The sequence below is a fragment of the Solanum tuberosum genome, unplaced genomic scaffold (assembly GCF_000226075.1).
Source record: "Solanum tuberosum cultivar DM 1-3 516 R44 unplaced genomic scaffold, SolTub_3.0 scf00208, whole genome shotgun sequence".
Lineage (NCBI taxonomy): Eukaryota > Viridiplantae > Streptophyta > Magnoliopsida > Solanales > Solanaceae > Solanum > Solanum tuberosum.
This window is the reverse complement of record NW_006239132.1, coordinates 417,942-433,176: the sequence shown is the minus strand read 5'-3', so window position 1 is coordinate 433,176 and position 15,235 is coordinate 417,942. Positions and strand designations below refer to the sequence as shown.

Sequence of the window (15,235 nt, the reverse complement as noted above, 5' to 3'; positions counted from 1 at the left end):
CTTGATTTTTTCCTTTCCGTTTCATTCTATTGTTATAGATCTTAGTATGTTTTTTTACGGTCATTAATTTATGCTTATATTATTAAGGATAAATAATAAGATGTTATAATTTGCATTTTCCTTTACATTATTAATGTCCGTTACTACGTAAATATGATGTTTTAATTTTAATAACCGATAGATTTTAAGTATTGTTTTATAAATTTCGTGATATTAAATTTCCGTTCGCGCGACGCACGGATAATTTTACTATTCTAAAATGTGAAATTTTGGACCAAAATAAAATTCTAATGTATAATTAAGCAAAACAAATAAAGGCATCTAGTAAACACCAAACCTCAAAGCTCAAACTCCGCAAGTCTAATACCTATGAATAGGATAAGTATAGGTGAATCGTTGCATGTCAATTATGTTCTTTGCTCAAAACTATCCGACTTAGTTTATTTTGAACGTATGAGCTCTCTAAGGTATACTATAGATCAATCAATTTTGCAAGAAATTTTCACATTCGATATCTGGGTTTGGGTTGACTTTTTTATTCGATTTTCAAGCTAATTTTTTTTGTGAAAATATGGGTGTCTAAGGACTTGTATACTCATCTAGATTATATCTTTGACTAGATTGAGACCGTTTTAAGGAAGGACAAAATCGTAATTTAACTTTTTAAACTTCAATTAAGACAAGTTGAGACTTTCTTTGACTCTCTTTTAAGAGAATCCGATTTAGGGTATTGCTTGATTGGATAAAAGGAGTAATGGAAAATAGGGGTTTCATATATATAAATAAGATGATGAGCAATTATAGATGCTACGATATGGATTATTTCTACTTGTTTGTAATGATTCTATATGACTAATGAGAATGCTTTAATAGATATGTGGCTTATAGTTGATGATTTACTCTCCTTTACGGATTTGAGGTAATATTTCGTGATAATTGTTGTTTTAGTTTTACAGTGATTTGACATGAAGTAATAAATAAATAAATTGATTTGACTTTCATAAGTTATACTCCCTCTGTCCCAATTTATATGACTCACTTTTCTTTTTAGTTAGTCCCAAAAAGAATGACACATTTCTATATAAAGTAACAATCTAACTATAAAATATTTATTTTATCCTTAATGAAATGATTTACAGCCACACAAATTTCTATCATTCATTTTAGACCACAAGTTTTAAAAGTCTTCCTTTCTTTCTTAAACTCCGTGCTGAGTCAAAGTACCTCATATAAAATGGGACGGAGGGAGTAGTATATATCTTGAATTTTGTTACAATATTTTGGATCAGATCTACACGCCTGCACTGCATTTCATTGGGATCGGAGTACACATTCACGCATGTTATACTTTTAGGTAGGGGTGTATATGGTCGGATTGGTTTGAGTTTTTTAAATATTAAATTAAATTATTTGTATCGAATTTTTAAATTTATAAATCAAACCAAACCAATAAAACTCGGGTTTTTTAGGTAAAGTATTCATACAAATATATAATTTACTTGTACTTCAAATATTTCTTTAGTCTTACCGAAATATAACTATCTAAGGTGTTTTTTAAGAAAATAACACAAAATATGATATGATTAATGACACTAAAATATCCAACAAAAAATAATAATAATAATGAAATCGCGTAAAACAAATATTGCAAATTAACAAGTCAATGAAAATGATCATAATTTAAAAGTACTAAATCATGCTAAAATAAGTTTAATAAGTATTAGTTACATATTAAATATTAAAGCGAAATTAAAATTAGATTATGTATTTAAATTGTCTAAATCAATGTAAAACTAAAGAACAAACATTCAATATTATTGTCATTCTTAGTGTTGAATTGATTTTCTTTTTGCATTAGTATTAATTTGATTTTGATTTAAGTTTTATTATAATTACCAACATTGTGGACTAATAATCTTTATTGAACCATCATAATTCTAAGTTTCAAACTTGAAAATAATATATTAAAAGATAAAAAGTATAAGAAATATTTAAAAATTATATCAAAGTAAATATTTTTTATGTATAAAATAAATTTTTAAAATTATATATATAATGTCGGGTTGGTTTTTTTAGTTAAAACCAAACCAACTCAAATATAGTCGGATTTTTTTTTTTCAATACCAAATCAAGTCAAACTAAACCACTAGTCGGATTTCTTTTCCGATTTGACTCAATTTACGATTTGATTCGATTTTTGGTTCGATTTTGTACACCCCTACTTTTAGGATCATATAATATATTTTGTATTTTTTTATTATATTATCTGTTACTTGTTGAGATACGTAAAGTTTATGTGTTTTAAGTATTGAGGAGATGGTTTATTTTAATTACTTAATGTTGACAAAGATCTTTTTATTGAGGTGATTTGATATATGTGAAACAGAGCCATATAAAATCGATCCCTGTCAGTCATCACTTCTTGCAAAAATAGAAATTTGAAAATTTAGATGCAACAATTGAAGAGATCACTAAGAAAATTCAAAATATGAAAAAATAAATACAAAAAAAAGTCAAAAGAAATTCAACATCTATATATATATATATATATAAACAAACAGTATGATTATCCCCTCACATTTCCTTTGGAAATAAAAAATCAATCAAAGAACCAGATTAATACTATAAAATTAACAATAAAACAGACTTTTGCAATTTTAAAAATCATTCAGAAAGAAACCTCAGATGCTTCTGTAATTAACTTCAAAGAGAAGCTCCTAACATAGCTTTGTTTAAGCACAAACAAATTTAAAGCTAAACCACATTAAGTGACTGTTTAATTGGTACAACACAAAGCCTAAATGACTTTCACACATGACACATCTAATACTACAAGCTGTACATCAACCTGCAGAAGAATGGAGACAATGTGCAAGAAAATGAAAATGCATGACGACTCAAATTTGCCTTTTATCGTTGTCACTTCTTCCAGGCAAGTCGTAATTTGTTGATAAGGCACCCTACTTGTATACAATTGACAAGACAAATGACGAGAAACTAGAACGTAGGACCATTTATACCACCACACTGTCTTCAGGTTTGCTGTATCTTGAGACCAGCTTTTCAAAACTCAACATTTTGTTCAATGCACCAATATAGGCTCGGACACTAGAGATAACAACATCCATATCTGCCCCAGTTCCACTGTAAAAAAAGATGAGACAAGTCAAAAAGGAAAACTGATGCATTTATTCTGGTAACCTATGAGTCGCCTAAGAAGAAGATGTTCATGTATCAACTGCGTGCTGGACTCAAGCATATATGTTTCTGATATACAGTGAAGCATGTCATCACTTTGTTAAGCATTTGTCGCTCCTACTTGTATTGTTGGATACACTAGGATTTTCATTAAGGAGGTTCAAAATATGAAGAAGTGAACACACGAAGAAGCCAAGGGGATTCAACAGCTACTATATCTACATACAACATACTTAATTTTAACCTTGTATATACAGTGTAATTTTCTGTCGAAGGGCATCTACATTATATAACTGCTTCACATATTAGATACTGAAGTTCCTTACCTGTGTTATGAGCCTGTGATACATTTCTATCATATAAAGGTTTGGCATTTAGATATCGAAATCATTACTTGTCATATTTTGTGTGCATATTTTTCTGTTCCCATCTTGGTAGCACTGGCTACATTTACACTTCCATGCTGTGTCATTCTTTGGAAATTTTCCATGTAAAACTGAAAGAGGCAAACAATATTTCGTACCTAAATGTGCGGTGAATAGTCTGTCCAGTTGAACCATTCGTTACATTATGCCCATCCTCACTGCAGATTGACACTCTGGTTGATGCTATGGCATCTATACCTTCTGTGACTGCATTCATGGAATATTCAAGGAGCGTTACAGGCACCTGCATAACGAGGAAAAGTACATTAATGCAGTACACGAATAGTATAAAGGATAAATGTTTCATAAATACAGTTGTAATTTTGACCATCAGTTTTATGAGAGTTTCTGTTGTATTGAACCTTCACAATGAGGTCCACTGCCTTATAAGCTGCATCAACAGGTCCTGTTCCAACTGAACAAGCAATATGCTCTTGACCATCAGTGTTTATAAGCTTCACAGTTGCTGTAGAGAGGCCAAGACTTCCACACGTAATCTGTCGATTACGTGTAATCATTTTGAATCAGCTGAACTATTATTTTCAATCCAAAAGAAATAAAAAAAAAGACCGGTAAAGACGACACAGAGGAAGAATTTCATCTACCTGTACATCTCCAAGCTTCCAATAAACATTAGGCTGGAGAACTTCATCTGACATCAGTGCTATTAAGTCATCATCTGTAATTTTCTGAAAGAGAAGTAGAGAAGACAAATAAATGGACAACATATCTCCTCTGCTTCAACCTCTACATTTGTTCCACACAGGTAGAAGTACAAATTCCCAGTGCTATTGAATGCTTAACAATGGAAGTATGAAAAATTCAACTCACCTTTTTTTTCTCAGCTACTGACTTAAAACGCCAAAAGAGGTCCTCTAGTTCTTTTCCGTCAATGTCATATCCAAGCTGGAATAGACATTAAAATGATTGATCCCTACTTTTTATGATATAAGAAATATGTACAACTCACAAGGTACGCAACTTACCTCAAGCATTTTGGATTTCAATGCATGGCGACCACTGCAAAAAAAATTGAACATGTTATTGCTTTCCTAAAGGAAGGATGTAGTTCAATGTGAATGTTGCAAATGAAAAATTAAGGAGGCACAAGAGGGAGGATAGTAAAAAAAATTTATTATGATTGTGTGATACAATAGTGAAATAACCAAATTATAGCAAGAAAATCTCAAGTTTTTAGCTCAAACATAAGAGAAAGAGATACTATAGGCTGATATACTATTTTATTAAAAATGAAGGACTATTTACTGTTGAAATAGTAACGGTATAGAGTTCATGGAGCAGTACTCCAGTACTAAAAGAAATTCTTCCATGATAGCAACTAAAAGGAATTAGTAAATGTAAGATCAAATCTTAATGGCGTGGAGTTCATGGAGCAATACTCGCAGTAGTAAAAAATATTATTTTCCCAAGTAAGCACAATAAACATAGACTTGCAAACAAATTGAATGATCCTTATGACTTCACAAAAATAAATTTTGACTGGAAAACCAACGCATACCTGAGTTTCCCAAGGACAATACCCGCTTCATTAGAACGACTAAGCCCAATATCATCAGGAGATATAATCTCATAGGTATCCTTGTGTTTTAACATTCCATCCTAAAGCATATAAAGGGAAGTAAAAAGACAGAAGAGACTTAGATTATCATCTCTTCTTTTAGTTGACAACTTTACGATAGTTGAAAGTTAGTAAATCTAATCATTAGGAAAGGAAAAACATAAGGACCAACAGGGAACTAACTGCAGATAATCAAAGAATGATAACTGAAATAATTGAAATCAAAGATGAATCTGAACAGTCAGCCAAAAAAAAAAAATTGAATTGAGCTCTAACTTCTAACGGATATGTAGAAGACACATTGATAAATTCAACTTGAGAAAATTACAGCAAATGCACACCTTTAAGTGAAAAGGCCAAAGAGGAAATGAAAATTTCAGGGCCGAAAGACTGGGTAGATTCAAACTTTTGAAGTTAAGCCCTTTATGTTGGGATTTAGAAGATATCTTAATCTACAAGCACCTGTGGTTTCTGTTATAATGCGCATAATTTGACGAAATATATACATGTACTTAAACTTTAAAAGAGAACAAGTGAATCAAGTGTCCAGTCTGAGAAAGAGGCAGTAAAACACAATACTTTGCAGTAGATTAACGAAATGGATGTTTCAACTTAAATAGCTACATGTTATGTTTAGCACAGTAATACAAAGAAAAAGTTTACAACACTCAATCTAGGTGCATCAATGCTACAATTAGAACAAATAACACAGACCTGATGGATGCCACTTTCATGAGCAAATGCATTAGCTCCAACAATGGCCTTATGTGGCTGCACCTGTAGCCCAGTGTACTCCTCCACCTGCAAAGGTATAGGTCATCACAAAGCACAAAGAAAACAGATTTAGCTGGTATAAGTCTCTAGAAGATAGGATGTAACTACGGGTACAATACCATTTTGCTCGACGGGACAATATGTTGAGTGTTAATCCCCGTGTAGAGGCCACCTAATGCTTGCTCTCCGCGACATTTTAAGGCCATTACAACCTATTTCAGTACAAGGGAAAGGTAAAAAATTAAACGAAAGAAAGAAAGCACGAGAAAATGACAAAACAGAAAAAAAAGTATCAAAGAGGCAAAAGAGTTCCTATACAATTCAGTAGTGTGTCAATTTTCAAGTTTCGGGTATCACCATCAAACGCTGTAAAATAATCCGTTATTTGTTGCATTTTCACAGTTGTTCTTGTCATATGATTTGTCTTGAATTAAACAAAAAAAGAGAAGTAGCTGGTCCCTTATATAAGCTATATTGTAACAAAAGTATGAAACCTATTGGTAGGTGAAACAAGCATTTACTGGACAGGATGAAAAGTATCCATCTTTCATGTTTCAGTCATCCCATAGTATAGGAAAGTTCAAACTTTTAACAGTATTATATAACACACAAAAGTTTGCTGGCACTTGTTTTTGCTCTTCTTCATACAATTTTTTTCTCATTCGATTCTAACAAAGAATATAATGATAATATACCTGTTCCCATATGTTCACGTCTTCGCGAATAAGAATTAAGCAATACACAATTTCTATTCCTTTCTTCCTCATACTTTTAATTTGGTAAGACAATAACGATTCATTGAGAATCTGTTTTCCACCATGCATTTTCCTAATAAGTTGTTTCAGTGGGAAAATCATGTTTTATAACACAAATTTCTCATCAATTCGCGATGGGAAAAGCCTTTGTTACTGGCAGTATAAAAACCTCAAGTTTCTTTGTATAAAACTCTCTAACTCACCTCCTCCAGAGAAGCATTTCCAGCTCTTTCACCAATGCCATTAATGGTCACTTCTAGTTGTCTTGCACCTGCACAAGCTCCCTGAAATTGAACGTGCTTCAATATTTTTCATACAATGTAAGTTAGTACATAACCATTTAGGCATGGAAGAAATTGCACACTTACAGATAAAGTGTTGGCAGTAGAAAGCCCAAGATCATTCTGGCAATGTGTTGAAATTATTACATTTTCAATCCCCGGAGTATTGTTTTTTATGTCAGCAATTAATTGTCCAAATTCGCTTGGAACAGTGTATCCAACAGTATCAGGTATGTTAAGTGTTGTTGCACCAGCTTTAATAACTTCTCCAAGGATATCATAAAGGAACTCTCGATCAGACCTGAGTGTGGAATAAACAAAAAATATACACTCAGTCTTCTTTTACGTCAAAAAGCATCCCGCACTCAAGATTCGTGTACACTCTATCCTTCTCAGACCCCACTTATAGGATTTCACGGGTATGTTGTTGGGAAATATGCAACAATTATTTATGTAAGAAGAAGTTATATAGGAATTATTATTTTTTGTTGAATGTTTAGTTAAATATAGTACAAATTAGTATATCATGTATAGTTTAAAATATTTATTTATTGTTTAAACAAAATAAAGATTTCTTACTATTGTGAAGGACAATACTATAATTTTGTAATTTTAGTTCAGGTATTATTAATCCACACATTCTTATTTCTTACCTAAAGTATTTATGCATAACTTATCAAGATATTATTTATGCGAGCAATAAAAAAGACAACCAAATACTGCATAACTAATACTGAATTTTATGCAAATTATCAGAAGGGCAACCAAATATTGCCATGTTAACATTTTCACTCAGGGAGTTCGAAAAATAGGGATTTGGGAAGTGAAAAAGGATTTATTCGAACTCTAGAAGCGAAAGTTAACTTTAAGGAGACCTGCGACTATGCTATAGCTTTCTACTTGTTCATGAGGGGGGTCAAAATTAATATATCTACATAAATACAGAAAATTTACTTATATATACAGTGTAATTTTTTGCCGAAGGGGTTCGGGTGAACCCCCTGAAACCCACATGGGTCCGCCCCTGCTTGTTAATACTACATTTATGAAGGTTTTATACTAATGACCAGTTCTTTAAAGTTGATAAGAGGAATTGCTTAGATAGTAAGCATTTTCCACCTCAAACTCTGAGATGGTTGATTTGAGTCAACAAAGAATGTTAAAATTTGTATCAGATTGTGTGCACCTAGATTATTTCATGGAACACTAACTAGTTCAGGCACCAAAAGATTAAGTAGGCATGTCGCCATAAATTTTAAATATTTGTAATTTTATTTGAAATTTTAAAGATGAAATATGTTTGGTATTTTTTTTGCAAAAAAGAATAGATTACTTTATTTGCAATTCATGAACATGAATTTGGAAAATAAGTTTGGAGTACTTTTTTTGAATTTAAAGTTGAATTTGAAAATTTGTAGTCAATCACTAATTTTCAAACAAAATGATATCATGTCCAAAAAAAAAAGGCACATAAAACAGTAATTATTGTCGAGGATTTTATTGAAATGGACAACACTACTTTATATGGAAAATATATTATGCGCCCACGCCTCACAAGTCACATCAATCACATGTATATTCAGTAAAAACAACCCAATTTGGTACTATAAGAATACCTAACAATGGGGTGTTCGAAAGGTAAGAAAATATTTTATATCATTTGGTTGATAACAAATTACGTCGATTAATTTTTCTAGAATAAGTTGATCAAAAATAAAGTATTTCATCATGTATATAGAATAATTTATCTCATTACTAATGTATAAATGATGGAATAGTCCTTCGGGATGGCTCAGTTGGTTTGGAGGGTGGTTATCCACACGGATGACCCGGGATCGATCCCCCCCCAATGCCTTCTGAGTTGAGCCTGTCGCATAGGGCTTGCCTAGCGCGGTTTACATCCCCTGTGTGGTTTGCAAACTATTACACAGTGGGGGGTTTACCCCGTGCGCACAAAGTGCTCACCACAAAGTGCTCACCCGAAGGACAGAGGCTATGGCAGATAATCTTGCCTAATACCTCTAATGATAAAATAGTTTTTCAAAACAAAAAAAAAAACATTTTATGTTAAAATTAGTTGTGTTCTCATCACCCTCCAGCCTAAAATAAGGTCTAGAGCAGGGGCGGAATTACCCTTGGTCAGGGATGTCAAACGACACCCCTTCGCCGGAAAATTACATTGTATATAGAAATCAAGTTTTGGTTTAATAAATATATATACATGTACGTCACCTCTTGAAATAAATTGAAAGTTAAGTTCACTAATTAAGACCATCTCCAACCCAACACCAATTTTTACACCAAATCTTTGAAAGTTAAGTTCACTAATTAAGATAAGTAAGATATGTGATTTCAAACTGTTCAGATTCTACTTATGAGATCACATTGAATATGTTATTATTGTACTTGAGTTATAGTTCAAACACTTGACTATACAAATGGTTGGTGAAGTACTTGAGACCATCTCCAACCCAACACCAAATTTGGTGTGTGAATAGTGTTACACCAATTGACTTTTCGAATATTTTAATATTATAATTCATCACACCAATTCACTTTTTGAATATTTTAATATTATTTATTTTACAAACTTTTAATTAAACATTATATAAATTGTATGTTTTAATTAAATCTCTTGTATATTTAATTATTTTTTATGTAATATTTTTATAATATTAATTTTAGATATAAAAGTTAATTTTTTTATAAATTAATGTTTCTATATATGGCTTTTTTTTAAAATTAAGAAGTGCTACATGATGTATTAACTTCATGTATTATAATGCACAACATGATAATTGAGGATGAGCGCGATCTTAATGCACCAATTCAAGATGTGTCGGAAGGTCCAACTCCGACCGTAGAAATGGCAATGGATGAAAATTATCAATTTCAACAATTTCTAGCTTGATATAAAAAAATAAAGGCCAAAGAAGCTCATTTTGAACTACGTAATGCATTAATAGAACATTTATGGGAGCACCGTAGTGATCTTGAAAGTTGAATATTTATGTAGAATTTAAAATAATTTTTTCAATTATGTAATGTTTATTTAATTGTATTTCATTAATGATTTCACTTTTATTTGTATTATCCATTATTATGTATAATGTATGATATTTGTTAGCAATTTATATTATTTAAAAAAATTATGGTACAAAATAATTTTATATTAAACGATTATAAAAGGAAATAATATGAATTATATATGGTGAAATGTTTTAGAAAGAATTTGTTTTATGAAATAAGAAAATATAAATGAAATAAGAAATAATAATATAATAATAATGAAGAGAGAGAAAAATATTCTTTTTTTGGTGTAAACTTTGGTGCAGGGGGTTGGAGTTGATTGCACCAAAAATAGTGCTGACACCAAATTTAGTGTAAAATTTGGTGTTTGGGTTGGAGATGCCCTAAGGGATTGCAAAAACTCCATGAGGTCATGTATTCAAGCCCTACTAGCCTCGATCTAAAGAACGATACAGTATACATAGACGTATTAATGTAGAGATTATCTAGATTATATACAAATAATTTTAAAATAACATTTTACTTATATATCAAAAACTAAAAAAAATAACCCACTTATTTTTCTAAATGATATCTTTTCATACCAAACACACCACCCAATATGGCCTACTCAGAGTTTTAAGAGGCATCTACCAGCTATGCCCACCAATTAAACAAACAACTAAAACCATCTAGAAAAGTCAACTGAGCAATTAGCTTATCACTCAAAAGTGTAGGACCTCAATACCTAAGAATTGCTATTGTTTTGATTCAATAAAAAAAAATTGAAGAATGAAAAAAATGATTTTCCTAATTGAAATAAGAAAAATAAGTAGTAAAAGAGACATTTCATATTACAAATTTTGAGCTCTTTCAACCTTCAACACACCTTATTTTCATCTCAATTCACTCCTACATATTTGTTTAGATTATAAATAAATACTTTCAAAATAATATATTTTACATAATAACAAGCACAACAAAAATAGTACTTTTGATGTTTCAATTAATGTGAGACTCTTTTATTTTTAGTCCATTCTAAAAGAATGTCACATTTTTTAATTTGACAATTAATTAATGGAGTAATATCATTCCCATTTTATTATTGAGTCCCATTTATATTTTATTATATGAAGAAAAATCAACTTAAACAAGAACATTAAAGTGACTCTAACAAGGACAATAACAAAAATTTCCCTTATTTCATAAATTTTATATCTGAATCAAATAATAACATTAAAAAAAATTATAAAAATTATATAAAAAGAACACACATTTTTCCTAAAAAAGACAATATTTTCTCTATACCAAACAACAACCCAAATATTAATTTCATCTTCCGTATCAATTATCATTCACCACCTACCAGACATTTTTCAATCATAAGAGAAGTACACTATTTTAATCTCAACGTGACAAAAAAATTTTAAAAAAAATGCACACAAACCGACATAAAGTTATAGAAACCCAGCAATTTGTAAACAAAGAAAAAGTGAATTAATTGCTTGGGCCCTTTGGTACCTCGCATGCGATGGAATCTATAATTAATACTCAAATCAAATATTCTATATCCTTTAAATTGCCACCGTGAAAAAAATCAAACTTTCATCAATAAAATAAAAATGTATGTACCTAATTGATTGAGCTACTGAAATTCTTCGAAATAAAGTTAATTTTAAATTTTTATTTTTATTCTGAAAAAAAATAAAATTACATACCTTCCTGCATCTTCTGGACTAAATTCAACATCTTCACATCCAAGGCTTCTAGCATAAGCTACCATACTCGTTGCTTTCTCCACCACTTGTTCTCTACTCATCTTCAATTTATACTTCATATGTATTTCACTCGTAGCAATAAACGTATGAACCCTAGGTTTTTTAGCATATTTCACAGCTCCCCAAGCTTTATCAATATCACTTTTATTACATCTAGATAACCCACAAATTACAGGCACATATCCATTTTCATCATAACTATTATTACCAATTTCCTCTGCAATTAATTTCACAGCTTCGAAATCTGCTTCAGATGAAGCTGGAAATCCAGCTTCAATTATATCGACACCCAGTTTCGCTAGTTGACGAGCTACATCTAGTTTCTCTTTTGTAGTCATTGTAGCACCTGGAGATTGCTCACCGTCACGAAGAGTAGTATCGAAAATGCGGACGTATTTTGGGTCGGAGATTTTACTGGGTATATATTCAGGTCGTCGATTCGAAATCGAACATCTAATAAATGTGGAGTAGTGGTGTTTTTTGATTGAAAAATTGAAGTTATTGCTATTAGAAATTGGATGAAGAAGAACATTTTTGGATTGAAAAGATGAGACATTACTTTTCTGAGAAAATACAGAGTTTGAACAAAGAGAAGAAGACATTGTAGAAATGTGCAGAAAATGGTCAAACACGGAGAAGAATACTGGGGTTTTGATAGTAACAAATGGTGGAGATATTAAAAGAGAATTTTTTTATTTTTTTTTTCTAAGTGTACTTCCAAAACTTGACATTTTTTAATTTTATTTTTTTTTGGATATTTGAAAAATGTGGACACACCAAGTCATGAGTCATGTCCAACTTTACCTCATAAACGTTTATCTCATATCCCAAAGATTTTAGATCATTTTCACAAAGAGATTTTGTAAACATTGTTATTATTTAACTTGATGCATTTATTAAGAAAATAATTATTGATATAGAGATTTTATCACACTATTTCTATTTATTAATGCTTAGCAATTTTCTTTTTTATTTAGAAACTTAAAATATTTGGTAAATATAAGTAGAGACAAATTATATAGCCAAACATTTATTTTTCAAGTTTTTTCCAAAGTTTTCCCAGATATATTTAAGTTCAAATGGGTCTTAATTGTTTATCTTTTTGGGATAATTTTGAGATTTCTCTAAAGATTTATTAGTTTAATAAGTAACCAGTTCTTACTTTTCTTGTGATTATGATATGATGGTTATCTGTTTTGTATAATTAATTATATAAATATTTTTTATTATTATAAAATATTACAATATGAATGTTCACTACACTAAAAAGTAATTATTCTCACTGATTATTTTCGTTACTTCTACCTTCATCTTTTATAATAATTATTTTTGTAACCTTACGTTTCTATAACCTTCTTCATTTTCTTCATGATTAATGTCATATTTATGATTAGCTTTTTGTATGCATCTATGTAATATTATAAATAGAGGTAGAAGGATTCTTATTGTAGATACTTGAATAATTGGAAGAATGAGAAAGCTCTCCTCTCTTGTCTCTCTATTTCTATTGTTCTTATCTTTGATGTTCTTATCTTTGATATTCTTATCTAATTACTTTAATTTTACAACACGTTATCAGTATGAGTCTTTAAATTCATTTTAATATCATTCTCAATAGAGTTTAATTTGATTTTGTATGTAATGATCAATTTGATGTCAATAACTTGAACCCAACAAGATTAGTCATTAGTATTGTTAAGATTGTGTTATTTTCTTTTTGTAACAAGGTGAATGATTAATATTGTTACGTTGTTACTACGCATTTTTTCACCTATGACTATATATTCTTTCATTTGTATGAGAAATTTACTTTATACTATAATTATGCTCACTATTTTGATTATTACATAAGCTTTTAATAAAAAAAAATTGTGTATGAAATATTTTTGGGTTCACGTGAAAATTGGAAAAGGGTGGTGGCAATGAGCAGTTTTAGTTTAATATAATTGAAATTATTATTATTTTTAGTGTACAATTGATTCCTTAATTTATAATTGTAATTCACTAGCTTAATTATTGTGCATCAAACATAATATAATATTATATGTAACTCTCTGTTTTGACCTAAAATGGTTTTATCTTTATTATTTTTATCTAATTGCTTTAGTCTTAAAACATTTATTAATTTATTTTTTGGATCAATATCAGTCGTACATTCAATGATAAACAACATCGATTTGCATGTTAAATAAAAAGAAAAGTAGGCATGTTCTAGAAGTAGATACATAGATTCTTAGGACCGTTTGGCTTTGCAATATAAAATTATGATATGAAGTTGAAGTTTTATTTGGATATGCAATTTAGACTTTTTATTTTGTATGTTTTCTCATAAACATAAAAATTACATAAGTTCTAAAACTATTAAAATTGTCCCATTTTCTATACAATTTAACCAAATAAGCAAAGATTTATAAAATCGCATAGTAAACTATCACAAAGCAATTCTAAAAAATACAACATTTATTAATTCAATAAAAAAATCAACATTGAACATTGGTTAATAAATAAATTTGATAAAAAAATAATGAATTTTGTGAATTTAAATGGTAAAAATAGGAATTGATTTGAGGTAATAACAAATTTTATATTGGTGAAAATAATTATTATATGAGATATAAATAGTTTTAAAAATTATGATATAAATTATAAATTTTATTTATATATGAATAAACAGTTAGTAGATATACATGTGAGTTTTTTTTAATAAAATATAAATTTATGCTTCAATTTTTGTATTTAAAATTCTTGTATCAAGCTTTATGTAGAATGTAAAACTTTATAACTGACTAATTCAAAGTCATTACTAATATAGGATGTACTGTAATGGCATAATTAAAGTCTCCTTTCCTTAATATAAAGTCGCCATAATATTAATGATTTAATGGTACAAGAATCCCTTCGACTTTTCTTAATATAATAAAGTTGCCATAATATTAATGGTACTATTCGATGAACTACTAGAATTTTCATGTTTAAATAAACTAAATGTAAGGGCATATATGATTAGATTGGTTTGGATTTTTTAAATATTAAATTAAATAATTTATTTAAATTCTTAAATTTATAAATCAAATCGAACCAATAATACTTAGATTTTTCAATCTTGGATTTTCAGGTTTCTTTGCGTTTTTCAGTAAAGTATTCATATAAACATATAATTAACTTGTACTCCAAATATTTCTTTAATCTTATTAAAATATAACTATCTAAGGTGTTTCTTAAGAAAATAACACAAAATATGAGAAGAGTGATGACACTAAAATATTAAACAAAAAATAATAATAAATATTGTAAATTAATAAGTCATAATGAAAATGATCATAATTTAGAAGTACTAAATCATGCTAAATTAAGTCTAATAAGTATTAATTATATGATTAAAGATTAACAAAAAATAAAATGAAATTGTGTATTTAAATGTTTAAACTAATGTAAA

The 15,235-nt window shown here is 29.4% G+C and overlaps 1 protein-coding gene across 1 annotated transcript; it reads right to left on the bottom strand.

The window, feature by feature from the left end:
* Positions 1-2,664: 2,664 nt before the first annotated feature.
* LOC102578565 (2-isopropylmalate synthase A) lies at positions 2,665-12,465 on the bottom strand. Its single transcript, XM_015312525.1, has 12 exons — positions 11,740-12,465; positions 7,100-7,313; positions 6,935-7,015; positions 6,096-6,188; positions 5,917-6,003; positions 5,143-5,243; positions 4,610-4,643; positions 4,455-4,529; positions 4,229-4,312; positions 3,986-4,120; positions 3,722-3,867; positions 2,665-3,144 (listed from the first exon to the last, which is right to left on the bottom strand). Exons 1-12 carry the CDS (start codon positions 12,399-12,401, stop codon positions 3,015-3,017), a joined length of 1,842 nt encoding a protein of 613 aa, XP_015168011.1. The 5' UTR covers positions 12,402-12,465; the 3' UTR covers positions 2,665-3,014.
* Between the last annotated feature and the right edge of the window lie 2,770 nt (positions 12,466-15,235).